At 42.6% G+C, this 26,834-nt stretch overlaps 1 protein-coding gene across 1 annotated transcript in view; it reads right to left on the bottom strand.

Annotated features, from left to right (window-relative positions):
- The window catches only part of LOC143942698 (NACHT, LRR and PYD domains-containing protein 3-like), a 65,033-nt gene extending 47,755 nt beyond the window's left edge, over positions 1 to 17,278 (bottom strand). The window contains exons 1-4 of the mRNA XM_077464076.1: positions 17,157 to 17,278; positions 13,428 to 13,588; positions 9,247 to 9,424; positions 5,940 to 6,005 (exon numbers count right to left, since the gene is read on the bottom strand). Of these exons, the coding sequence (XP_077320202.1) occupies positions 5,940 to 6,005; positions 9,247 to 9,424; positions 13,428 to 13,588; positions 17,157 to 17,226 (475 nt within the window). The 5' untranslated portion in view covers positions 17,227 to 17,278. The remainder of the gene's footprint in view (positions 1 to 5,939; positions 6,006 to 9,246; positions 9,425 to 13,427; positions 13,589 to 17,156) is intronic.
- Positions 17,279 to 26,834: the final 9,556 nt, after the last annotated feature.

Genomic DNA, 26,834 nt, shown 5'->3' with positions numbered 1-26,834 from the left:
GGGGGTGATAGGAACTGAAGGATAGAGGGGGTAGGCTCAGAGATAAGAATGGTTGGGAACTCAGATTGTTCAGGGCTGCATGGGGTGGGGGTTGGAACCTGTGAATGGAGCTGAGTTGGGTGAGGGCTATGCGGTGGCCATTGGTTTGAATAGGGAGGTGGAAGAAGAATGTCCATAGGAAGGGAGCCATATCCGTCTGATATATATAAAAATCTGATCTGATTGAAAGAAATCTCCTGTGTATTCAAAGTAATTCCAGTTCAGAATGTGCTCTGTTGTGTTCAAATCATTCCTGATGAGGAGGCGGAAGGCGGGAAAAAAACTTTGGCTGCTGTCGGCTCCACTCAGAGGCAGGGCATGGTGCGGCGGCATCCTCAATAATTGATTTCTTAAAGCTATAGCATCAATGCCACATTGTGGACAGTAAAATCCCAATGCATGGATTCAACTATTTATTTCAACACCCCTAGTGCTGACCACTAAGACATTCTGCTGCACTGCCCTTCTGTTCAATTTGCCAGTGTCATTATTACAGTGACGGTGCATATTTTTAGCACTGATCACTGTATTAGTGTCACTGGTGACCACAAAGTGTCAGTTAGTGTTAGATTGTCCACTGCAATATCACAGTCCCTCCATAAATCCCTGATCGCACCCATTAGTATTACTAGTATTAAAAACAAAACAAAAAAAAACAGTATTTACAGTATACCGTAGTTTGTAGACGCAATACATTTTGTGCAAAACCAATCAATATACGATTATTGGGATTTTTTTTTTTACCAAAAAATTGTATCGGAATACATGTCGGCCTAAATCTATGAAGAAATTACATTTTTTACATTTTTTTTATTGGATATATTTTATAGCAGAATCTAAAAAATATTCCTTTTTTTTTTTTTTTAAATCATCTTTTTTCTTTATAGCTAAAAAAAAAAAACTCATTGGTGATTAATTACCACTGAAAGAAAGCTCTATTTGTGGGGAAAAAATTTACTTAAATCAAATTTATGCTGCATGACCGCACGATTGTCAGTTAAATGTAACGCAGTGTCATGAACGTGGGTAAATCTTCCCAAGGGCAGGTGGTTAAGATCTCATTAAACTAAGATCAACTGCACTTCGCTGTAACACAGCTATACACTCCCTATGGCAGTTCGATCCCCAATGGCTCCAATCAGATGGTATATGAGGCAAAGTTAAAACACAGGAATCGACAGGGATGGAGATGACTGTGTGGTGTGAAATTTTAAGTGAGTTTAGGTCTGTGACATGACGTCATTGCCCATGCCAGGGGAACTTGTGGCAGTGCCATCTTTGTTCAATGTGAGCCTTCTGTTTCTTATCTGAGTTGAATACTTAAAAAAATATTAATATATATCATAGCCTAATGCAATGTTGTGCTTTTTAACCGGTTCCCAACCAGCGCACGCCGATGTACGTCGGCAGAATGGCACAGACAGGCAAATGGGCGTACATGTACGTCCCTTTAAATTTGCCGCCCTGCCATCACGAGCGAGCTGCCGGCGGCGCGCTCGCGTGTCGGTCGGGACCCCCGTGAGTCCGGTCACGGGTCCCGTGGACTCGATCGCCGCGGGCATACCCGCGATCGTCTCACGGGGCGGCTGAATGGAGAAATGCCGTTGTAAACATCATTTCTCCATTCTGCCTAGCAACTAGTGACGCTGATCTCTGCTCCATGTGTTTGGAGCAGAGATCAGTGTTCACTAAATGAAAGCCCAGCCCCCAGCAGTTAGTAACACACCCCTAGGGACACTTAACCCCTACACTGCCACCCACTGGTTAACCCCTTCACTGCCAGTGTCATTTACACAGGAATCACTGCATTTATATAGCAGTGATTGCTGTATAAATGACAATGGTCCCAAAAATGTGTCAAAAATGTCCGATGTGTCCGCCATAATGTCGCGGTCACAATAAAAATCGCTGATCGCCACCATTACTAGTAAAAAAAAAATATTAATAAAAATGCCATAAAACTATCCCTATTTTGTAAACGCTATAACTTTTGCGCAAACCAATCAATAATCGATTATTGCGACTTTTTTAACCAAAAATATGTAGAAGAATACGTATCGGCCTAAACTAAGGGAAAAAAATGTTTTTTTTATATATTTTTGGGGGATATTTATCATAACAAAAAGTGAAAAATAATGCATTTTTTTCAAAATTGTCGCTCTATTTTTGTTTATAGCGCAAAAAAATCTATTTGTGGGGAAAAAAAGGACGTCAATTTTGTTTGGGAGTCACGTCGCACAACCACGCAATTGTCAGTTAAAGTGTTGCAGTGCCGAATTTGCAAAAAGTGGTCTGGTCTTTGACCAGCAAAATGGTCTGGTCTGTAAGTGGTTAAGGACAGTTTCCCTCACAGTATTTATTAAGTAATTTTTAACGAAGATATTTTTAAGATACAAAATCAATCTATATGACAGTCTATACATGTGAAACTTATTCACGGAGATGAGTGATCATACAAAATAGTTACATTTATTGGTTGACAAAAGACAAATATTTACATGAAATTAAAATATCGATTGCGTCACATGAACACCTTGACAATTAATGGAAACACCAACAAAATGGGAGTGTCGTACTTTGGACTTAATTATCACCATTATCACTTCTCGGAAGAATCAATAACCTTTTGATAATTGACAATTAAACAGAATGTCTGTATTTCACACGTCCAACCGTTACTATACTGCTGGTAAGTAAGTGGTTAACAATGTGAAATAAATTAGACGTTTGTTTGTCAATAAAATTGGCAACTATGCAAAAAGAAATTTATAATGAAAAATTTAATTTAGAGAAAAAATCTAAAAGGTGGTTATTGATTCGGGAGAACGATTTTCAATAGTAGAGTATTCAATACATCAATATTTAAGAGAACATAGAGAATATTATCAATATGGCATATTTACCCATTCCAAATGGCTACTAGTCTGGATTGTTGGTTACCAGGATTTGTCAAGATGGCTGCCGTGGCTTTCAGCATGGATTCTCTTAGCCCTTGTACACACGGTCGGACATTCCGATGGACAATGTTGTCAGATAATCCGACAGTGTGTGGGCTCCATCAGACGGTTTCCGTTGGAGTATCCGATGGACCAAGTTTTCCAGCTGGGCTGTAAAATTTTCCAACAACATGATCCGATCGGACCTTGTCTGATCATGTGTAGAGAATTCCCGATCGGACAAAGTGCCACGCATGCTCAGAACAAATTCCTAGACCAAAGCTATTGGCTACTAGCCTGAGCATAGTCCCGTCCTAACAAAATAACGTCATCACGTTAAGTACGATCGGATTTTCTGACAACTTTGTCCGACCGTGTGTATGCAACAGTTTCGGACAAAATCCGTCAGACAAAATCCGACGGATTTGGTTGTCGGAATGTCCGACCGTGTGTACAAGGGCTTACAGAGGAATTACTTTGTGTGACCCAGAGTTCCAATGAGCAGGGATCTTCGTGAATGTAAAAATATGTATTCATGCATGGTGTATGAGTCTCAGTTTGTCTGGGGGTCTCCCAGTGTCCCCCCCCCCCCCCCCCAGGATGTGTCCCTGAGCTCCCTCTTCCATGGCATCTTTCTTGTTTCTTAAATATCCTCTTAAACAAAAAGATCATAAAATTATACTAAGTTCTGCCCAAAAGGGTATGTGTTCCCTCCTCATTGGCAGGCGACCTTTCCCAGGAATCTAATGATTTTACGGTAATAGCACCTTCAACCACCAGGTGTCTCACATGTGTTTGTTTATCTCTTTAAGTTAATTTTTTTATTTTTATTTCTATAATCTGCATTCGTTTTTATATATGTTCTAATGAATATATCTCTAGTGTTCAGGAATGGTAGTAACCAATATAATAGAAAATACGCTTAACATAATTTTGAATAATCCCCATTGTATAAAATGGTTATATATATGTATATCAATGTATATCTATTAAATCTAGTCTATTTAGAAAGGACACAGGTTATATATATCAATCAAAATCACCTAAAATTATTATCTATATGGATACATGTATAATTCGGGTATCCAATCAATATTTGTTTATCTAAACATAGGTTAAATTCTTATACAGTTATAATCACGATTATGTTTTTCATAATACTAATTCGTTGCTAAAACACTTCTACTTATAATCACACTTTCTTATACATTTTCTTTATGACAAAGTTCTTTAGATCATTAGCCTTTTCATGACTAAGCCTATTTTTGGCATTTGGTGTTCACAAGTTAAAATCCATATTTTTTGCAAGAAAATTACTTGGAACCCCAAAACATTATATATATATATATATATATATATATATATATTTAGCAGAGACTCTAGAGAATAAAACGGTGATTGTTGCAATATTTTATGTCACACAGTATTTGCGCAGCAGTGTTTTAAACGCAACTTTTTGGGAAAAGGGACACTTTCATGAATAAAAAAAAAACAAAACAGTAAAATTAGCCCAATTTTTTTGCATAATGTGAAAGATCATGTTACGCCAAGTAAATAGATACCAAACATGTCACACTTTATAATTGCACGCACTCGTGGAATGATGACAAATTACGGTACCTAAAAATCTCAATAGGCGACGCTTTAATTTTTTTTTTTTACGGTTACCACGTTAGCGCTACAGAGGAGGTCTAGTGCTAGAATTATTGCTCTCACTCTGATGATCGCGGCGATACCTCACATGTGTGATTTGAACACCGTTTACATATGTGGACGCGACTTCCGTATACGTTTTCTTTGCTTCATGAGCTTGCGGGGACCGCAGGCACTTTAAAAAAAATATTTTATTTTTTATTTATTTTAAAATGAATAAATTGTTTAAAAAATAAAATAAAAAATTTGATCACTTTTATTGCTGTCACAAGGAATGTAAACATCCCTTATGACAGTAATAGGTGGTGACAGAAAAAAAGACCCCCAATCCCTCCTTTACACTTCAATGTATTCAGATTGCTGAAAACAGCGATTCTGAATACTGTATGAAAGTGAGTAAAGCCATCGCGCTCCTAATTCAAGGTGAAAAAATGTATATGAAAGAAAAGAAAAAAAGGAGAGTGATATTCCTCTTATAAAACTGGGCGTAAATATCTATATATATATATATATATATATATATATATATATATATACAATATATATATAAAGGAAAAAAAGAGAGGGGTAATAATCCTCCTATAAAACGGTGCATAAAATATGTGAATAAGCAAAAAATGCACTTAACCAGTATTTTCAAACAAACATTGTACGTGTAAATATGCAATAAAGTGCTAGTGCATTGCACTGAATACTGTATATTTTTTTAAAACTGGCCCCATTGGCAGCCGAGTAAACGGGAAGTGACGTCATGACGTCGCTTCCGTGTTTACTATTAGGATACTGGAATTACGCAGATTATGGCATCATTCCAGTTCCTCCCCAGCAGCCGGAGAATTCCGATCGTGTGTATTGCCACTTACACACGATCGGAATTCTCATCGGAAAAAGCTGTGGCGGTTTTCCCGTCGGAATTTCAACGGGATTCGGCTCAAACTGTCTTGCCTACACACGGTCACACCAAATTCCGACCGCCAAGAACGCGGTTGAATCTGAGCATGCGTGAGTTTTTGCGCATTGGAATTGCATACACACGATCAGAATTTCCGATAGAACGTTTTTCCATCGAGAAAATTGAGAACATGCGCTCAAATTTTTGGTGGCGTGAATTCAGCCAGCTAAATTCTGATAGAGCATACACACGATTGCATTTTCTGATGAAAAGCTTTCATTGGTCTTTTGCTGGTCGAAATTCCGATTGTGGGAAAGTCAGAATTCAGGAAAAACATAACACTGGCTCGGCACGTTGTAGAAAATTGGTGATATTTTCCATTACATATACTGATTTATACTTTGCTGTATATTCTTTACCTTTCAGCTTCGGAGTCAGTGAATGTCCAAGTTTATCCAGCAGAATCTGATCCACCAGAATCTCACCTATAGGAAAATAAAGAAATAAAAGCTATATCCTGATCACATCCATTGTGTGCCAAGATGTCTAAACAGGCTGCATATTATAAGATAAGTTACTTTTTATATGTGCAGTGGATGAAAAATTATTGACAAATGAACTTGAAATTGACATATTATTACCCTGATAAACCACCATCAAACAGTTTTGTTAAATAGGACAAAAAAGTTACCGTATTTATCGGGGTATAACACGCACCGGCGTATAATACGCACCCCAAATTTAGGAGGGAATTTTAAGGAAAAAAACTTTTAGGAGGGAAATTTAAGGAAAAAAAACTTACATTTAAATGCCCATCAATGCAGCCTTATCAGTGTCCATCTGAAGCCTTGTCAGTGTAATTTGCAGCCTTGTCATGCAGCCTGTCCATCACTGCAGCCTGTCTGTCATGCAGCCTTGTGCATCGTTGTCCCCTCAGTGATAATGTCAGCTTTTATTTTTAAAAATGGCACCGCCGAGATGTCCTGTGTATCTTGGCGGCGCCCGGTAGTTCTCGGTGGCTTTTGCCCGCCTTCGGCCGTACTCGGCGGCTTTTGCCCGACCTTCAGCCGTGCTCGGCTTTCGGCCGCCTTTGGCCGTACTCGGCGGCTTTTGGCCGCCTTTTGGCTGTACTTGGCGGCTTTTGCCCGCCTTCGGCTGTAGTCGGCTTTCGGCTGCCTTTGGCCATACTCGGCGGCTTTTGGCCGCTCTCGGTCCTTCTCTGCGGTTTTCCAAAAGCTACCGAGAAGGGCCGAAAGCCGCCGTGAAGGGCCGAAGGAGGCCGAAAGCCACGAGAAGGGCCGAAGGCGGGTGAAATCCGCCCAGAGCCCAAAAATTGTGCAGAAATCGTGGAGGATCGGCGTATAACACGCACCCGTGATTTTCCACTGATTTTAAGGGGAAAAAAGTGCGTGTTATACGCCAATAAATACAGTATACCTGTACCACTGCTGGTTGCACCATCTGCAAAATTTTTAGCATTCAAGACTTCCATTGTGTTCGATATCCCCGACTGCATGATGTGGTTCCCCCTCCAGCTAAAATGTCACTACTGTGTCCCATAATTGTCACAATTATTGCTGCAAACTAGGGTTGCACCAATACCGGTATCGGTGCCAATACTAGCATTTGTACGAGTATCGGTACACGTGCAAATGCTCTGATACCTGAAACCGATACGCTCAGGCTCATTTCTTTCAGCTGTCAGCAGGATTCCCCCACTGACAGCTGAAATGTAAAAAATAATAATTATCCGTTGTTCCGTCCTTAACAGCCAATAACTCACGCAGCTGTCAGTGGGGTTGTGTGATAGGGTCACAGAGCTGAAGAACGAGGAGAGGTCTGTGTAAACAAACCTTTCCCCATGCTTCCTACTGTGGCTGTCACTAATCGTCTGTTCTCTGATAAAGGGAAAGACGATCAATAACAACAATAAAAAAAAAATAATGTCATACATAACCCCTACACTGTCCCCTAGGGGTTAACTCCTTCACTGCCAGTGTCATTTACACAGGAATCAGTGCATTTAAATAGCACTGATTGCTGTATAAATGACAATGGTCCCAAAAATGTGTAAAAAATATCCGATGTGTCCGCCATAATGTCGCAGTCACAATAAAAATCGCTGATCGCCGCCATTACTAGCAAAAAAAAATATTAATAAAAATGCTATAAAACTATCCCCGATTTTGTAAACGCTATAACTTTTGCGCAAACCAATCAATAATCGCTAATTGCAATTTTTTTACCAAACATATGTAGAAGAATACGTATCAGCCTAAACTGAGGAAAAAAATGTTTTTTTATATATTTTTTGGGGATATTTTTCATAGCAAAAAGTAAAAAATATTGTATTTTTTTCAAAATGGTCACTCTATTTATAAAAAACGCCGAGGTGATCAAATACCATCAAAAGAAATCTCTATTTGTGGGGAAAAAAAGGACGCCAATTTTGTTTGGGAGCCACGTTGCACGACCGCGCAATTGTCAGTTAAAGTGACGCAGTGCCGAATTGCAAAAAGGGGCTTGGTCCTTTGGCTGCAAATTGGTCCGTGGCTTAAGTGGTTAAAACGATACAATAAACTCATGCTTTTATGATGTGAGAAATTCATTTGTACATATCATTTATTGTTGTTTCTTTTCTCATTGCTTTGGCACATTTAAAGTCCCTTTTTGCCTGTGCATTAGGAGTAGGGTTACCACCTGTCCAGGATTCACCCGGACAGTTTCGGATTTTGAATCATGTTTTCGGGTTTCAGTCCACCTGAAACCCGGACACAATATTCAGACAGGAATGGGGCTCAGAACAGGGCCCCATAGGAGGGTGAGGGGACACTATGCACGCCACATTACTATTCTCTTTGGAACGCCCAAAGGTGTCCCAGGTCTGTTACAATCCTATAGTGTATGTTAAAAAAAATATTTTTACTGTGCACCGCTAAAGTGTTCGGGTTTGACTTGAATAAAAAGTGGCAACCCTAATTAGGAGCCCCTTATCCAGCTGGATTCTGGTTCTTCCTCCACAGGGAAAAACAATTTATGGTTTGGCATGCTTAATATATTGGGTGGAGCCACAATGAGAATACATTTAGCTGTTTGCCGGTGTTCTGTCAAAATCTGTCCGACCATCGGATAATGTCCGCCCCGTACTGCACAGGCGCAGCGCTTGCGCAGTACGGAGGAGAAGAAGACTCCGAATGTCTCCAAAGAAGAATGGCACCTGCGAACTGAGTCCAGGTTGAAGCCCCGCCCTCCAATTGGACTTACGGTAGCCCATAGTAACAGGGCCCCTCGCGGGCTCGTTTCGTTCTCCATGCTTTGGGCACGGCCTCGCTTCGCTCAGCTATTTTTTATTCTAACTCTATGTCCACTTGGATGGTGGGGCTTGAACCTGGACTCACTGCACAGGCGCCGTTTATCTTTGGAGATGTTTGGCTTCTCCTAGTCCTCCGTACTGCGCAAGCGCAATACAGGGCGGACACTATCCGACGGGGGGGGCAGTATTCGACACAACACCGGGTTCACACTTCTCTTATCATACATTATTTCATTTGTAAATAACTTTTCAGTGCTTTGTACCATTGCTGACAGCTGAAGTGTAAACAAAGCAGTTGCGGTAGGTATCGGTAATTGGTATCAGTACTAAAAACAAAGTATTGGTACTCATACTCTGAAAAAAAATAAAAATGTTATTGGTGCACCCATACTGCAAAAACAAAGTCCTGTTACCTGTTTGGTTGATTTCCTTCAGAACCGCCACTAAATTAGGATGAGGATGATCTTCCTGTAGCACATAGAGACATTCCCAGAGTCCAATCACAGCTTTTTTTCCCAGATCCCGAATATCTTGTAACAAGGTGCGAGAGAAACAAGCAACCCCAGATCCTTCTTTTATTGTGATGTATTTCTAAAATACACAGACATATTATTGTTACCCGGTAGGTTTTAAACACGCATATACTGTCAGGGGTAGACTGACCATTGGGCCACTCGGGCACTGCCCGAGGGCCCCATGCCACTAGGGGGCCCCATCAGGGTTGCCAGCCTCAGTAAAACCAGGGACAGTATGTAAAAATCTTTGGGTTTTTTTTACATCTGTCTCTGAAATGTCCCTTACCGACATCCTTTTGGTCTAAAAATCCAGAGATTATAGCTGCCCCACCTCTCCAGTACCTTCTCAGCCAATAGAAACATGTATGTGTATACTGTGTGATTGTATACTGTGTGTGTGTGTTTGTGTATACTGTGTTGCCCCATAATCTCTGATTGCCTGGGGGCCCCATAATCTACTATTGCCGGGGGACCCCATGAGTTGTCAGTCCGCCCCTGTATACTGTAGTTATTCATGTACAGTATCGGCAGTAAATAGCTAGAGTTTTCTACACATTTTAATAAAAAAATAGACCAGAAGCTAAAAACAAAAAAAAGAAAACCGCTATTATTAATGTAGAAATAATATGACTATGCATTACATTTTACAATGCCAGCCATGTTTTGGATATGGTTGGAATTGTAACCATTTTATCAAAGGGCGGAGGGGGAATTTGCAGGTATGAAGTGCAATCATCTACCTCAGGGCTGGTGCAAAGATTTTTTTTCTACTTAGGTGAAGGTGCATTTTACCCCCCCCCCCCCCATCCTGGCACCCTAAGGCAGCACCTGGATATGTCCCCGACTGCTGCATTCTGTCCTCACTTCCAATAAAAGTCTGGTTGGTGCAAGGTCCCGTCCCCCTTCCTTTTGACTTTTTGTGTTAAAGTTCCTATTGGGTGGCATTCTGTTCCCCAGTGTGTCCCCCTGCACACCAGTTCCCCTCTATACCTCCTACATGCCTGTTCTGCACTGAACCCCCCCTCCGCATTCCTGTTCCCCACTGTACCCCCCAGCACTCCTACTCCCCACTGTACCCCCCCCAGCAGGGCCAGATTAACATAGAGCCTATTGGAGTTGCAGCTCCAGGCCCCTACCTTAATATAGGCCCAGCAGGGACGGACTGACCATTTGAATACTGCACTGCATGAGATGCTCCTTGTACCTCCTGCAGCAGGGGGAATCTGAAAGTCGGGGGTGATCAGTGCGGCGAGCAATCATAAGCACCATCACCATGACAGCCTCCCTCTATGGCTCTCCATGATGCATCTGAAAACCCCTCCACCTCCTCTAGAGGGGGGTCCACCTTAGACTGTTCATTCAGGGGCGGACTGACAACTCATGGGGCCCCCGGGCAATAGGAGATTACGGGGCCCCTGGTCAATAGGAGATTATGGGCCCCCCAGGCAATCTGAGATTATGGGGCAACAAAGTATACACACACACAGTATACAATCACACAGTATACACATACATGTACACACAGTATACACAGGCATGTTTCTATTGGCTGAGAAGGTACTGGAGTGGTGGGGCAGCCATAATCTCAGGATTTTTAGATCAAAAGGATGTCGGTAAGGGACATTTCAGAGACAGATGTAAAAAAAACCCACAGATTTTTACATACTGTCCCTGGTTTTACTGAGGCTGACAAACCTGATGGGGCCCCCTAGTGGCCCGGGGCCCTCGGGCAGTGCCGAGTTGCCAAATGGTCAGTCCGCCCCTGTGTCCATTAGATCCCAACTGCTCTGGGGCCTCCCCCCCCCATGTGTATGCAGTACTGACACCTTCCACTGCTCCATTCTCCCAAAAAAGTATTGTGAAAAAAAATGTAAAAAAATAAAAAAACTCCAACAAATAATAATAAATTAAGAAAATAATTCAAAAATTTAATAAATAATTCAAAAAATGAAGGGCTCATTCACATGGGTTCTCTTGTGCATACAGTGTGAATGAGTGGTTTGTTTAAAATATTTCATTTACTTTAACAAAAAAAAAAAAGTTTTCATTTTATTTATTTCCATAAAAAGGCCCATCAAAATCGTCAGCACCAGGCCCATAATACTCTTAATCTGGCCCTGCCCCCAAGCACTTCTATTCCTCACTGTACCCCCCTGAGCGCATGTTCCTCACTGTACCTACCTTGCACACCTATTACCCACTGTACCCCCCTGAATTCCTCCTCCTCACTCTACCCCCTGCACACTTGTTCCCCATTGTACCTGCACATCTACTTGCTGTAGCCCCCTCTACATGGCTACTCCACCACTCTAGCTACCCCATGCTTATATTCTACTAATGTACTCCCCTGCATGCTGGTTCCATGACTGTACTTCCTACCTTGGACCCCTAAAATAAGCTGGTGGCACAATAAACTTAAAAGCAGATTCCAAGTTTTTATTGAGCAAGTGACTGGGCGCAGCACTAAGTGCAACGTGTTACCTGTTCTCCCACTACCTGAGCCGGTGGTGATGCTACATGTCCGGCTGGCTCATCTTTGACCCAGCTCTCTCCTCTTGCAGCTACTGCTTGTGAGGCTGCACTGCAGGCTGGGCTTGGCTGGGGAGGAAGCAGAGTCCCAGCAGGGGGATTTGAATAGCGCTCTGATCCCACAGGCCATACAACCAGCGCTCAGGCGGTGTTTGACCTTGACAGCACTGGAAATACCGGGAGGGTGGAGCTGTGAGGGAGGACACAGGGCAAAACACTGTGGTGAGTGGGGAGAGGAGAAATGTGAAGGGAAACGGGCATGGGAAGATGGAGGGGGCAAAAAGGTGCACAAAGTCCAGGACAGGGTAGGAGACTCCATTCGAGAAATTCATTGAGTTGTTGCCAACATCCCTATATGATATAAAGGAAGAAAATTACCCCCTAAGTGTGGGACTTTAAAGGCAACTGATAACTGAGTAGTAGAAATGGTATGAATGCATACATTTTATTTTTGTTATTATTGGGTGCAGATAAATCTCACAGCTCCGGAAGTGGGGCCTCGGATGACTCAAAGGTGGAGGAGCGCAAGGTCTCTAATATCCACCAGCTCCATGATGTCGTCATGGAGGAGGGGAAGAGGACTCCAGTGGTGACCTGTGAAGCTCTGGTGACCTCCATGCCCAAGAGGGTTAAGGCATTGCTGGAAAATAATGGTGGCCGCACAAAATATTTTTGGGTCCAATTTGGACATTTTCACTTAGGGGTGTACTCACTTTTGTTGCCAGCGGTTTAGACATTAATGGCTGTGTGTTGAGTTATTTTGAGGGGAAGGCAAATTTACACTGTTATACAAGCTGTACACTCACTACTTTACATTGTAGACAAGTGTAATTTCTTCAGTGTTGTCACATGAAAAGATATTATTAAAATATTTACAAAAATGTGAGGGGTGTACTCACTTTTGTGAGATACTGTATATGATGATTAGATCCAAAACATTAGGCAGCTGAAATGACTGTATAAGCATGATCTCCCTTCAGACCCCTTTCACACTGAAGTGCCGCTAAAACAGTGCTAAAGTGCCGGTCGTTTTTGTCGTGTTTTAGTGGTGCTTTAGCTGTGTTTTTTGGGGGGCTAACGCCCCCGTTTTTTTTTTAAGGTCTCGTGTCGAGACCTTAAAAAGATCCAAAAATGACCCATTTTGCGGTGCTTTCAAATCGCTTTTAAGGCGATTTGGAAGCGCTGCCTATTCATTTTGGGAGCGCTATTTACAGCGATTCCCAACCCACCCCAAAGATTCTGTTTGCAGGACTTTTTCTGACGTCCTGCAAGCGCATCGCCCCGCTGTGAAAGCACCCATTGCAATGTATGGGAAGTGGGATTCAGGCGCTTTTCAGAGGCTATTTCTAGCGATAAAATGCCTGAAAACCTCCCCAGTGTAAAAGGGGTCTTAATCTTACAAGTTCAGGAGGCAGGTGGCAGGACAAACCTTGACTTTTACAGAGAAAGACAAGATTTGCACATAACATCAGCAGCATATATATTCACAAGTGGTTTTCACTGACATAGACACATATATCACAGTTAATTTAGAAATATTTTTATCTTACATCTGTGCTTAAGACATTTCGAAATTTTAGCTCTCTCAGGAGGGCCCTGGTGTCTATGTTCTCCAGGATGTGGGTCAGATCATCTGTGTAATACTCGTATATCCTCCTCAGTGATGAGTCGGAATATGTAGATAGCTGATGGCAGAAACTATTTAGGTCCTCTAGAAAATAAAACAAAAATGTATCTATTACTTACTTATTTTGCATTTCTTAATAAAAAAAAACCCCTTTATATATATATATATATATATATATATATATATAGTGCCTTGCGAAAGTATTCGACCCCCTTGAACTTTTCAACCTTTTGCCACATTTCAGGCTTCAAACATAAAGATATAAAATTTTAATTTTTTGTGAAGAATCACCAACAAGTGGGACACAGTTGTGAAGTGGAACGAAATCTATTGGATATTTTAAACTTTTTTAGCAAATAAAAAACTGAAAAGTGGTGCGTGCAAAATTATTCGGCCCCCTTTACTTTCAGTGCAGCAAACTCACTCCAGAAGTTCAGCGAGGATCTCTGAATGATCCAATGTTGTCCTAAATGACCGATGGTGATATATAGGATCCACCTGTGTGTAATCAAGTCTCTGTATAAATGCACCTGCTCTGTGATAGGCTCAGGGTTCTGTTGAAAGCGCAGAGAGCATCATGAAGACCAAGGAACACACCAGGCAGGTCCGTAATACTGTTGTGGAGAAGTTTAAAGCCGGATTTGGATACAAAAAGATTGCCCAAGCTTTAAACATCCCAAGGAGCACTGTGCAAGCGATCATTTTGAAATGGAAGGAGTATCAGACCACTGCAAATCTACCAAGACCTGGCCGTCCCTCTAAACTTTCAGTTCAGACAAGGAGAAGACTGATCAGAGATGCAGCCAAGAGGCCCATGATCACTCTGGATGAACTGCAGAGAACTACAGCTGAGGTGGGAGAGTCTGTCCATAGGACAACAATCAGTCGTACACTGCACAAATCTGCCCTTTATGGAAGAGTGGCAAGAAGAAAGTAATTTCTCAAAGATATCCATAAAAAGTCTCGTCTAAAGTTTGCCACAAGCCACCTGGGAGACACACTAAACATGTGGAAGAAGGTGCTCTGGTCAGATGAAACCAAAATCAAACTTTTTGCCCAAAATGCAAAACGATATGTTTGGCGTAAAAGCAACACAGCTCATCACCCTCAACACACCATCCCCACTGTCACACATGGTGGTGGCAGCATCATGGTTTGGGCCTGCTTTTCTTCAGCAGGGACAGGGAAGATGGTTAAAATTGAGGGGAAGATGGATGCAGCCAAATACAGGACCATTCTGGATGAAAACCTGTTGGAGTCTGCAAAAGACCTGAAACTGGGACGGAGATTTATCTTCCAACAAGACAATGATCCCAAACATACAGCAAAATCTACAAAGGAATGGTTCACAAATAAACGTATCCAGGTGTTAGAATGGCCAAGTCAAAGTCCAGACCTGAATCCAATCGAGAATCTGTGGAAAGAGCTGAAAACTGCTGTTCACAAACGCTCTCCATCCAACCTCACTGAGCTCCAGCTGTTTTGCAAGGAAGAATGGGCAAGAATTTCAGTCTCTCGATGTGCAAAACTGATAGAGACATACCCCAAGCGACTTGCAGCTGTAATCGCAGCAAAAGGTGGCTCTACAAAGTATTAACGCAAGGGGGCCGAATCATTTTGCACGCCCCACTTTTCATTTTTTTATTAGTTTAAAAAGTTTAAAAAATCCAATAGATTTCGTTCCACTTCACAATTGTGTCCCACTTGTTGGTGATTCTTCACAAAAAATTAAAATTTTATATCTTTATGTTTGAAGCCTGAAATGTGGTAAAAGGTTGAAAAGTTCAAGGGGGCCAAATACTTTCGCAAGGCACTGCATATATATATATATATATATATATATATATATATATATATATATTATATATTTATGCTCCAGCCCAAGAGTGATCTATGGAAGTAGTAGAAAAGAGCTGCGCCAATAAATAAAATAGCTTATAATAAAACAACACTACATTCATCATAAAGTCCCTGACTTATTAAATTAATAAAAGTCCATAGCGAGAAGATCCTTGTTTTGAAGGAAAATCACTTAGCTTCAAAAACGGACACACCACAGTGATTCCACACTTCTATCACTAATGTGCCCAGCCACCGACACAAGAATGCGCTTACAAGAAGGTAGAGCGTAAGGAGCGTTATGGTAAAAATCAGTTGCAACCTCTCGCCTACACCAGATGTCTTGCAATTCAGGGGCAACGCTTCATATATTGTAGATCTTTATGATGTTCCACACTCCCATTCACACACCATGAATATGCTAGTTCTGAAGTTCCCCAGAGAGAGAGGAAAAAGAGAAGCTGCCTTCAGAACTAGCATATTGATGGTGTGTGAATGGAGACAGGGGCCTTCTCCACAACCCTGGGTGCTGTTTGTGGGGGTCTGTGGGCAGGGGACTTATTAGAATCTGGAATCCCCTTTTAACAAGGGGGCCCCCCCAGATCCCGGCCCTTCCGTATGTGAATGAGTACCCCTACTCATTCACAAAAAAAAAAAAAAGAGTCAAAAAGAAATAAAAATAAAAATTAAAATGCACAGACAGTTTTTAACAATTTGTTAAAAACAAAAACAAAAAAAATCAATATCCCCGATGTGTATCCATCATCAATCATGACACCTGCCGCACCACCGTACTGAGAAAAGAAAAAAAAAAGCTGAAGGCTAACCGCCGCCTGCCTGCTCCTCCATCTGACAGTTCTTAAATAGGTAAGGGGCGGGGCCACCTGGTGATGTCACCGACCGGTGCATGCTGGATTGGTGATGTCATTAAGAACTGTTAAATAGGTAAGGGGCAGAGTCCCCCCCCCCACCCCAAAGCAACCCCCCATGTTGAGGGCATGTGGCCTAGTATGGTTCAGGAGGGGGTTGCTTGCACAGATAAGGGCCTGGCATGTATTTTGGGGGGATCCCACACCATTTAAAAAATGAATTGGCAGCGGGGTTTACATTAAGCCTGGTATGTATTTTGGGGGTCCCCATTGTGTTTTTTTTATTTCGGCGTGGGGTTCTCCTTAAAATCCCTACCAGACCCAAAGGGCCTGGTATGGATTAATACCAGACCCAAAGGGCCTGGTATGAATTGGGGGAGCCCCCAACACAGTTTTTTGAATTTTATTTCTCTTGCCGGCAAATTCGGCAATGCTTTTTCTTTCATTCAGCTGTCAGCGGAGAAGCTGATGACTCATCCATTGTTAAGGTGGCAGCCTTCTTGGACCCACTGCTCAACAACCTATTGATTGTGTGCTTGGCGGGCGAACATCCCTCCAAGTGCACTGAAAATTCAGGTGTTCAACGAACAAGCGATGTTCCGGCTGAACTTATGCTTTATGAATGCTGCATTAAATGACCCTCAAACATCACTATCCCAAGAGATACTCACCACCAACACCGGAAGACAATAAGAAACACCAGTCTTGCCTCATGATTGACCAAAAGATAACTGGATTGAAAGTATATATACTTAATTTTTGTGGAAATACTGGTGCAGGGAGGGAATTTGAAATAGAAAGTAGAAAAAAAAACCTGTAGATTATCTAGCATATTTCACAAAAAATGTTTCTCAATTAATAAATTAATGTATTGATTATTTGTTGCTTTTCCTATAAAGGCCATATAAATACATTGTATAAAAAAAAAATTGATCTCCGTTTACCAGATTTTGATGCTCCGCTCTGGGAACTGGCTTTTTTTTGTAGGCCAAATTTTGTCCAGATCTTCTTCATCTCTTTACTAGTTGTGAGATCTTCTACAACAGAAGTCCGGCCATCAGTCTGCACACCAAGACATACCAACATCATCATAATTACAGCTTATCAATGTGACCTACCTTTACACCAGAGGCATTTACAATTACTATTGCACTGTTTGAATTTCATTACCCAATGATTTCATTGGGTCCCTTTACTTGAGCTTGCTAAATATACAAACACCTGCATCAAGAGGATTCCTTGGTTTCCCCCATAGGAAAAAGGAATGTTGGGCATTTGACAAGCCCTTATTACCAAGAAACTCTTACACACGGTCGGAATTCCGGCCAGAAAAAGACCGATGAGAGCTTTTCATCGGAAAATGCGACCGCGTGTACGCTCCATCAGAATTTAGCTGTCCGAATTTCCGCCAGCCAAAAATTGATAGCATGTTCTCAATTTTCCAGACGGAAAAACTTTCTATCGGTAATTCCGAACGTGTGTATGCAATTCCGACATGCCAAAAATCACGCATGCTCAGATTCAACTACGAGACAGAAGCTATTGGCTACTGACTATTGAACTTCCTTTTTCTAGTCTCGTCGTATGTATTGTACGTCACCGCGTTAGAAATGATTGGAATTTGATGTGACCGTGTGTAGGCAAGACAGCTTACATAGTTACAAAGGTTGAATAAACACACCAGTCCATCCAGTTCAACCTGAGTGAGTGTCTACAATTTTCCCTATCCCTGTACATTGCACACTTACATCGGTCCCTACCCTCAAGACATCCACAATCCAAAGTCCCCATTCATATACCAGGGACAATTTTGGACAGAATCCAATTAACCTACCTGCATGTCTTTGGAGTGTGGGAGGAAACCAGAGTAAACCCATGCAGGCACAGGGAGAACATGCAAACTCCAGGCAGGTAGTGTCGTGGTTGGGATTCGAAGCAGCGACTCTTTTTACTGCTAGGTGAGAGTGCTACCCACTACACCACTGGGCCGGGACTGGGACCGGAATTCTGTCAGAATTCCATCGGGAAAACCATCAGAGCTGGTGTACGCGGCATTAGAGATCAAGGTCATATAATTTGTGTACAACTTACCAAACTGTGTTGAGTGTCTGTGATTAAGGGGGTTGTGGTGTTTTTACCTTAAGTAAAAACTTGTTTGTGGTTTACTTTGTCCCGGTTTTGGTGTCTGTTCATTATATTTACTACTAATTGAAATGTCTGAACCCAGGGTGTCAGAAGTGTCAGGAGACTTGCAAAAGTCAGGGCAACCATTGTGGTCAAGAATCTTTAAGCAGCCCTCACGGTGATAGTGCTACACTCATAAGTATGAAAATACCCAATGTGGCTCAGCAACACTTAAAGTGGAGTTCCGCAGATTATTTTTTTTTCTTTAAGTCAGCAGCTACAAATACTGCAGCTGTTGACTTTTAAAATATGGACACTTACCTGTCCAGGGAGCCCACGATGTCCTCACCCAAAGCCAATCAGTCCCTTGGCTCTTGGGTGGAAGCACCGCCATCTTCAGTAAGGGAATCAGGAAGTGACACAGCCAGGTTGCCTACTGCGCAAGCGTGAGTCACACTGCACGTCATCACTGGTTCCTGCTGTCTTCTGGGACCTGTGTCTCCCAGAAGACAGCAGGGGGGGCAGAGGAGGGGGGGGACAGAGGACATGGCATAGATTACCACGGAGCCTGCGGCAATCTATGCCCAGAAGTGGGAGAAAATACTTGGATTAGACAGGTATCTGCTCCCCCCTCACCTCCTGAAAGGTGCCAAATGTGACATCGAGGGGGGATTCTGAAAAGTGGAAGTTCCATTTTTGGATGGAACTCTGCTTTAAGTGTGGCTGACTCAAATGGCATGGCAAACAAACCCCCCACCGGGTCCACACTCCACACCATCCACGGTCACGGCTTCCCCGGCTACTCCTCGGATTCGCTAATGTCATGAGTGGGTGGGTTCAGGGCACAGTGCTACCACGTGCTTCCAAAAAAAAAAACCTCATAGAAACCTATGAGTCCGGCTCCCTGCATGGAAATTAATAATAAATTCCCTTATGGACCGGTCGCTGCTGGTATATACTTTCTTCTTTTAAGCCTAGTTCACAACATATGTTTTGTTTCAAGCACTACTTTATGCATTGACATACCTAGTTTAGACCTTGGTCCATCTAGCCAATTTGATCACCTGCTGAATAGGCACCCTTCACAGATATTATAACTCTCCAATAAGACACAGAAGCTTAATTCAACACAGTTTTACTTGTGAAATTGCAGTGCATGGGATGTTAACCAGTCATATGAGAGTGTCAATAGACAACGATCTTCTTCACTTTTTACCTACTGAAAGCCGAAAACGAACTAAGGGAACAAGAAGGAGGGAGGGGTCTAGTGAAGGACTAAACTGTCTAATGCAAACATGCAGGTAAACTGGATTGTACCATATTACAGACAATACATTAAAGTTATAATTGCAGGAAATTGATACTAGATGTCAGTGCAAATTATCATATCTAATGAAGTCCAAAGCAAGTGTGATGGATACATAATAAGTATTCCAGAAGACCATATGTCCCTAAAAACAGATGGAAAGAACATCTCGACTTGACTAGCTTTGTGTTTTAGGCCTGAAGGTTACATAAACTCCCAAACATCATATATTTTCCGAAAAGCAGACATGCTAGAGAATAAAATAATGGTAGTTTCAATTTTTTTATGCCACATGATATTACCACAAAGGTCTAGGAAATGCAACATTTCAATAAAAAATACACACAGGTTAATTTTAGGGCATACAAACACAATAAATGACCTATTTTTTTTAATTAAAACATAAAAGATGAGGTTGAACAAAGTAAATAGATGGTCAACACGTCAAACCTTACATTTTTTGCTCACCTGTGAAATGGCGACAACTTCTATATTTCCTATAAGTGATTCTTTAAAAGCCCCTACAGGTCATCAGTTTAACGTTATGGAGGAGGTCTGGTGCTAGAAATATTGCTCCCACTCTGGTGCGTGCAGCGATATGTAACATGTGTATCGCAATAGATGTTTTTGTGCATAAGCACCCCCGACACGTGCAAAAATATATAAAAAAAAAATTTTCCCTCAGTTTAGGCCGATACGTATTCTACATATTTTTGGTAAAAAAAATCGCAATAAGCGATTATTGATTGGTTTGCGCAAAAGTTATAGCGTTTACAAAATAGGGATAGTTTTATAGCATTTTTATTACTAATTTTTTATTATTATTTTTTTACTAGTAATGGCGGCGATCAGCGATTTTTATTGTGACTGCAACATTGTGGGGGACCCATCGGACATTTTTGACACATTTTTGGGACCATTGTCATTTATACAGTAATCACTGCTATATAAATGCAGTGATTCCTGTCTAAATGACACTGGCAGTGAAGGGGTTAACCAGTGGGTGGCAGTGTAGGGGTTAAGTGTTCCTAGGGGTGTGTTACTAACTGTGGGGGGGTTGGGCTTTCATTTAGTGAACATTGATCTCTGCTCCAATCACATGGAGCAGAGATCAGCGTCACTAGTTGCTAGGCAGAATGGAGAAATGCTATTTACAACGGCATTTCTTCATTTGGCCGCTCTGTGAGACGGGAATGCGTGCGGCGATCGAGTCCGCGGGTTCCGCGACCGGACTCACGGGGGTCCCGACCAGCGCTGGAGCGTGCCGCCAGCGGCGCGCTCCCGATGGCAGGGCGGCAAATTTAAAGGGACGTACATGTACGCCCATTTGCCTGCCCGTGCCATTCTGTCGACGTACATCGTCGTGAGCTGGTCGGCAAGTGGTTAAAAAAATAAAATAAAAATCTTCACAAAAAAAAATTATCTTCATGTAGAGTCCTCCAGGTGATGATTTTGTGTTGAAAGGTTCTCTTTGATGAGACACACGGGGACCCAGAAGTGACATCTTATGCCGCGTACACATGACCGATCTTTCCGGCAGAAAAGGTCAGACGGAATAATTTCATCGGATATTCCGATCGTGTGTGGGGCTTCAGCGGACTTTTTTTTTTTTCAAAAAGTCTGATGGACCTAGAAATAGAACATGTTTTAAATCTTTCCGACGGAATCAATTCCTATCGGGAAAACCGTTTGTCTGTATGCTAGTCCAACGGACCAAATACGACGCAGGGGCAGCTATTGGCTACTGGCTATTGAACTTCGAAACCAACAGACTTTGGTTCGAAACCAACAGACTTTGGTGTGATCGTGTGTAGGCAAGTTCGTGATCATCATGCTTGATGAAGGAGCGCAGCTGTCAAACGATCTCAGCCTGTATGCGCACGAGACCGGTCGCGCCCACCTCATGACGTCATCTCTCTCCACCTGAGCTCCAGACTTCGTTCTGCTTTGAACTGCGCTCCGGGGCCGGCATCTGTGCCACTTCCTGGCCGCTAGTGGCTACAGTGCCTCAGCATGACGGACTATCAAACAGGGCCATCTTTAATATTGATTGGACCCTGGGCAAAACTTTTCTTGGGGCCCCCCTTCCCCATGCAGTTTTGCTCTCCGCCTGCTCTGACACATACAATAAATAGCAGTTAGACTCAAAATCAGTTTACTGGCTCAGATCAGGCAGCTATTGCTATTGGTTGCCAGAGGTTACAGTGTATCATTACCGCTCACTGATTGGTTGCTAGATGTTACAGCATATGATTTCTGCTTATTTCTTGTTTATTGGTTGCTAGAGATTACTGTGGATATGACCTCAGTGGGGCATAATATACATATCAATGCCATTGGCTGCCTATTTACATATGAATGCCGGTAATTTACATGCAAACACAGGTGAGGTGAGTCATCTTTACACAACAACAGGGCAGAGCTGGGCAGCATTAGTAGCAGCACTTCACACTGAGATATCGGGACACAGCACAGGACTAAAACCTCAAAGGACGAGGGAATTTAAACCAGGATAGTTGGCAAGTATGAGGCAGCTGCTTTGGGCCCCACAATAATGACAGGGCCCAGGGCAGCTGCCCCTTTTGCCCTACCTTAAAAACAGCCCTGCTATCAGATGACCACATCCAAGCTCAGCTTTTAAAGTGACTGAATGCTCCTACATCACATCCAAAATGTGAGTTGCCTGTATTAAATATGTTTTTTATAATTAACCCTTTCACGACTAAGCCTATTTTTGGCATTTGGTGTTTACAAGTTAAAATCCATATTTTTTTGCTAGAATATTACTTGGAACCCCCAAACATTATATATATATATATATATATATTTTTTTTTTTTAGCAGAGACTCTAGAGAATAAAAACGGCGATTGTTGCAATATTTTATGGTATTTGCGCAGTGGTGTTTTAAATGCAACTTTTTGGGAAAAGGGACACTTTCATAAATGAAAAAAAAATGAAACAGTAAAATTAGCCCAATTTTGCATAATGTGAAAGATAATGTTATGCTGAGTAAATAGATACCAAACATGTCACACTTTATAATTGCACGCACTCATGGAATGGCGACAAAGTACGGTACTTAAAAATCTGAATAGGTTACACTTAAATTTTTTTTACAGTTACCAGGTTAGAGTTACAGAGGAGGTCTAGTGCTAGAATTATTGCTCTCACTCTGACGATCGCGGCGATACCTCACATGTGTGATTTGAACACCGTTTACATATGCGGGCGCGACTTCCGTATGCGTTTTCTTTGCTTCGCGAGCTCGCGGGCGCTTTAAATTTTTTTTTTTTTTTTTATTTATTTTAAAATGAATAAATTGTTTAAAAAAAAAAAAAAAAATGTGATCACTTTTATTGCTGTCACAAGGAATGTAAACATCCCTTGTGACAGTAATAGGTGGTGACAGGTATTATTTATGGAGGGATCGGGGGTCTAAAAGACCCCCAATCCCTCCTTTACACTTCAAAGTATTCAGATCGCCGAAAACGGCGATTCTGAATACTGTATATATTTTTTTAAACCGGCGCCATTGGCAGCCGAGTAAACGGGAAGTGACGTCATGACGTCGCTTCTGTGTTTACTGTTAGGAGACTGGAAATGACGCCGCTTACGGCGTCATTCCAGTTCCTCCCCAGCAGCCGGAGGTATCGGATCGCGAATCGGTGCTCCCGATTGAGCGGCGGGAGGGGGGGACATCCCCTCCTGCTCCTCCGGCATAACAGCCGAGCGGCTTTTAGCCGCTTCGGTTGTTATGGCTGGATAGCCAATCGCCCGCTGTAAAAAAAGGTACTGGGATGATGCCTGCAGGTGCGGGCATCATCCCGTTATAACCCCCGGAAGCCGAGTACGCACATCTGCGTACGCTCGGCGGGAAGGGGTTAAAGTGTATGTTATCTCTACACCCAGAGGCGCCTCTTCCTTTGCTTCTTCTCATCTTACCTACCCTTTAATAATTGGAAGAAAATCACGTAATGTCACTAAAATGTGACACTCCCTAACCAAGATGAACCAACGGTGTGACATTTTCTGTTTTCGATCTTTAATGACCTTACTGCCCCATAAATTGACTTTACTTCAGTCTATAACTGAAAGCAGGAACAGTTCTAGCAAAGAGGAGGAACAGATGCAAAGTTTGCCTATAAATCTTTGATAGCAAGCAAACGTCAAACATATGTGTACAGTTTCAACTTTACTTCATAAATTGAATGCAGAAATTACAGACAAATACTGGCAATGTGGGAATAGTTTAGCTCCGTGTTACATTTAATTTGTGGCTACACAACTATACACAAAATCACTGGACTTTCCCTGGGTGATACGCTGACTCCATCTCAAATTCACCTTCACCACTTCAATGATTTACCCCCTTCCTGACCAGAGTATTTTTTCGCGATTCGGCACTGCGTCGTTTTAACTGACAATCGCGTGGTCGTGCGACGTTGCACCCAAACAAAATTGACGCCCTTTTTTTCCCACAAATAGAGCTTTCTTTTGGTGGTATTTGATCGCCTCTGCGGTTTTAATTTTTTGCGCTATAAACAAAAAAAGCGACAATTTTGAAAAAAAAGCAATATTTTTTACTTTTTGCTTTAACCACTTGAGACCCGCGCTATAGCCAAATGACGGCTACAGCGCGGACCTCCTTTGCCGGGACTACGTCTATTGACATCGTCCCGTGCACGAGCGGCCTGCGTGCCTCCTGAGGGGCGCACGTGGCGCGCTCTGTGATAGGTGAGTCTATGAGATCACGGATCACGGATCCAAGCAAGGGGTCGATCCCGACCCCTTACCACGTGATCAGCTGTCAGCCAATGACAGCTGATCATGTGATACAACGGAGCCGGTAATCGGCTATAAAAAGAGCCGATCACCGGCGGCCATGATCGGGACATCAGTCCCGATCACGGCCAGCTTACCAGTGCCCACCTGCCCCCCTCAGGAATAAATAAGTGCCCCCCGTAAGTGCCACCCAGCAGTGCCCACAGTGCCACCCAGCAGTGCCCACAGTGCCACCCATCAGTGCCCACAGTGCCACCCACAATCTGCCTCAACAACGGTGCTGCACCCCAGTGCCACATATCCGTGCCCATTAGTGCCCATCAGTGCCGCCCATTAGTGCCCAGCAGTGCCGCCCATCAGTGCCCAGCAGTGCCACCTACCAGAGCCACCTATCAGTGCCACCTATCAGTGCCCATCAGTCCCATCTATCAGTGGTACCTATCAGTGCCCCTTAGTGCCACCCATCCGTGCCACCCATCCGTGCCACCCATCTATGCCATCTTATCTGTGCCCATCTTTGCCCATCAGTGCCGCCTTATCTGTGCCCATCAGTACTGCCTTATCTGTGCCTATCGGTGCCACCTTATCTGTGCCTATTAGTGCCGCCTTAACTATGAACAGTCCGGTGGAGCCCACACACGGTCGGATTATCCGACAACACAATCCGATCGGACATTTTCCATTGGAATGTCCGACTGTGTGTACAAGGGCTAAGTGTCTACAAAATAGGGGATAGATTTATAGCATTTTTATTATGATTTTTTTTTTACTAGTAATGGCGGCGATCTGCAATTTTTATCAGGACTGTGAGATTATAGCGGACACATTGGACACTTTTGACACTATTTTGGGACCATTGTCATTTATACAGCGATCAGAGCTACAAATAGCCACTAATTACTGTGTAAATGACACTGGCAGGGAAGGGGTTAAACACTAGGGGGGCGATCAAGGGCTTAGGTGTGTCCTAGGGATGTTTTCTAACTGTAGGGGGGATGGTCTCACTACAACTTGACAGAGATCACTGCTCCCAATGACAGGGAGCAGTAGATCCCTGTCATGTTGCTAGGCAGAACAGGTAAATAACATAAGGAAGGGTTAACACCCCTGTAATGTTTGTTTTGCTGTTTGTACCTCTGTTTTATAAGATTACACCTCACTTTCTGTCCCAATGACAATTGGATTTTTTACATTTTGAATTATTATGGAAACAAGGATTGGTGATAAAGCGTCAGTGGAGACACATCTTTGCCATGATAACTCTTAGCCCTTGTACACACGATCGGAGATTCCGACAACCAAATCCGTTGGATTTTGTCAGTCGGATTTTGTCCGATGGATTTTGTCCAAAACTGTTGCATACACACGGTCGGACGAAGTTGTCGGAAAATCCAAAAATGACGTTATTTCGTTACGACGGGACTATGTTCACGCTAGTAGCCAATAGCTTTGGTGTAGGAATTTGATCTGAGCATGCGTGGCACTTTGTCCCATCGGAAATTCTCTACACATGATTGGAGTATGTCCGATCGGAGCACTTTGTCTGAAAATATTTCCGGCAAGTTGGAAAATTTGGTCCGACAGATATTCCGACGGAAACAGTCCGATGCATATAACACACAGTCGGAATATCCGACAAAACGCTCCGATCGGACACATTCCGTACAGACGATCGGATATTCCGACAACAAAACCGTGGATTTTTTTCCGACGGATGTTGGTTCAAACTTCTCTTGCATACACACGGTCGCACAAATTCTGAATGTCAAGAACGCGGTGACGTACAAGATCTACAACGAGCCGAGAAAAATTAAGTTCAATAGCCAGTGCAGCTCTTCTGCTTGATTCCGAACATGCGTGGAATTTTTGTGCGTCGGAATTGTGTACACACGCTCAGAATTTCCGACAGCAAGTTTTGTTGTCGGAAAATTTGAGAAGCAGCTCTCAAACATTCATTGTCGGAAATCCCGACAGTAAAAGCTCTATGGAGCCTACACACGGTCGGAATTTCCGACAACAAGCTCACATCGAACATTTCTTGTTGGAAATTCCGACCGTGGGGTATTTTTACAAGAAAGAATTTCCCTTCCATGGGGTATTTTTCCTCTCATTTCCTATTGTCTCCCCCCGTTTGTAAGTAGAAGTCCTATGTAAGTTGGCTGTATGTAACACGGGACTGTCTGCACTCATAATTCCAAAATAAAAAATAAATAAAAAAAATGATAATCTCAACCTGAATGCATTAAATGAAGATGGAAGGTTTCACATTTCTGTGCTAAATATTAGAACATCAAACCTACAAACACCGGAGGATGACAAGATGTGACGACGCATTTCTGTATAGAGAACATTTCCCCTCTTTTATCATATGAATAATAATACAGGAGAGTGAGAATCATTCCTACCTGA

The sequence above is a fragment of the Lithobates pipiens genome, unplaced genomic scaffold (assembly GCF_037356315.1).
Source record: "Lithobates pipiens isolate NorthernLeopardFrog02 unplaced genomic scaffold, aLitPip1_a1.2 Scaffold_30, whole genome shotgun sequence".
NCBI lineage: Eukaryota > Metazoa > Chordata > Amphibia > Anura > Ranidae > Lithobates > Lithobates pipiens.
The sequence above is the reverse complement of the archived record's forward strand: the minus strand, read 5'-3'. Positions and strand labels throughout refer to the sequence as shown.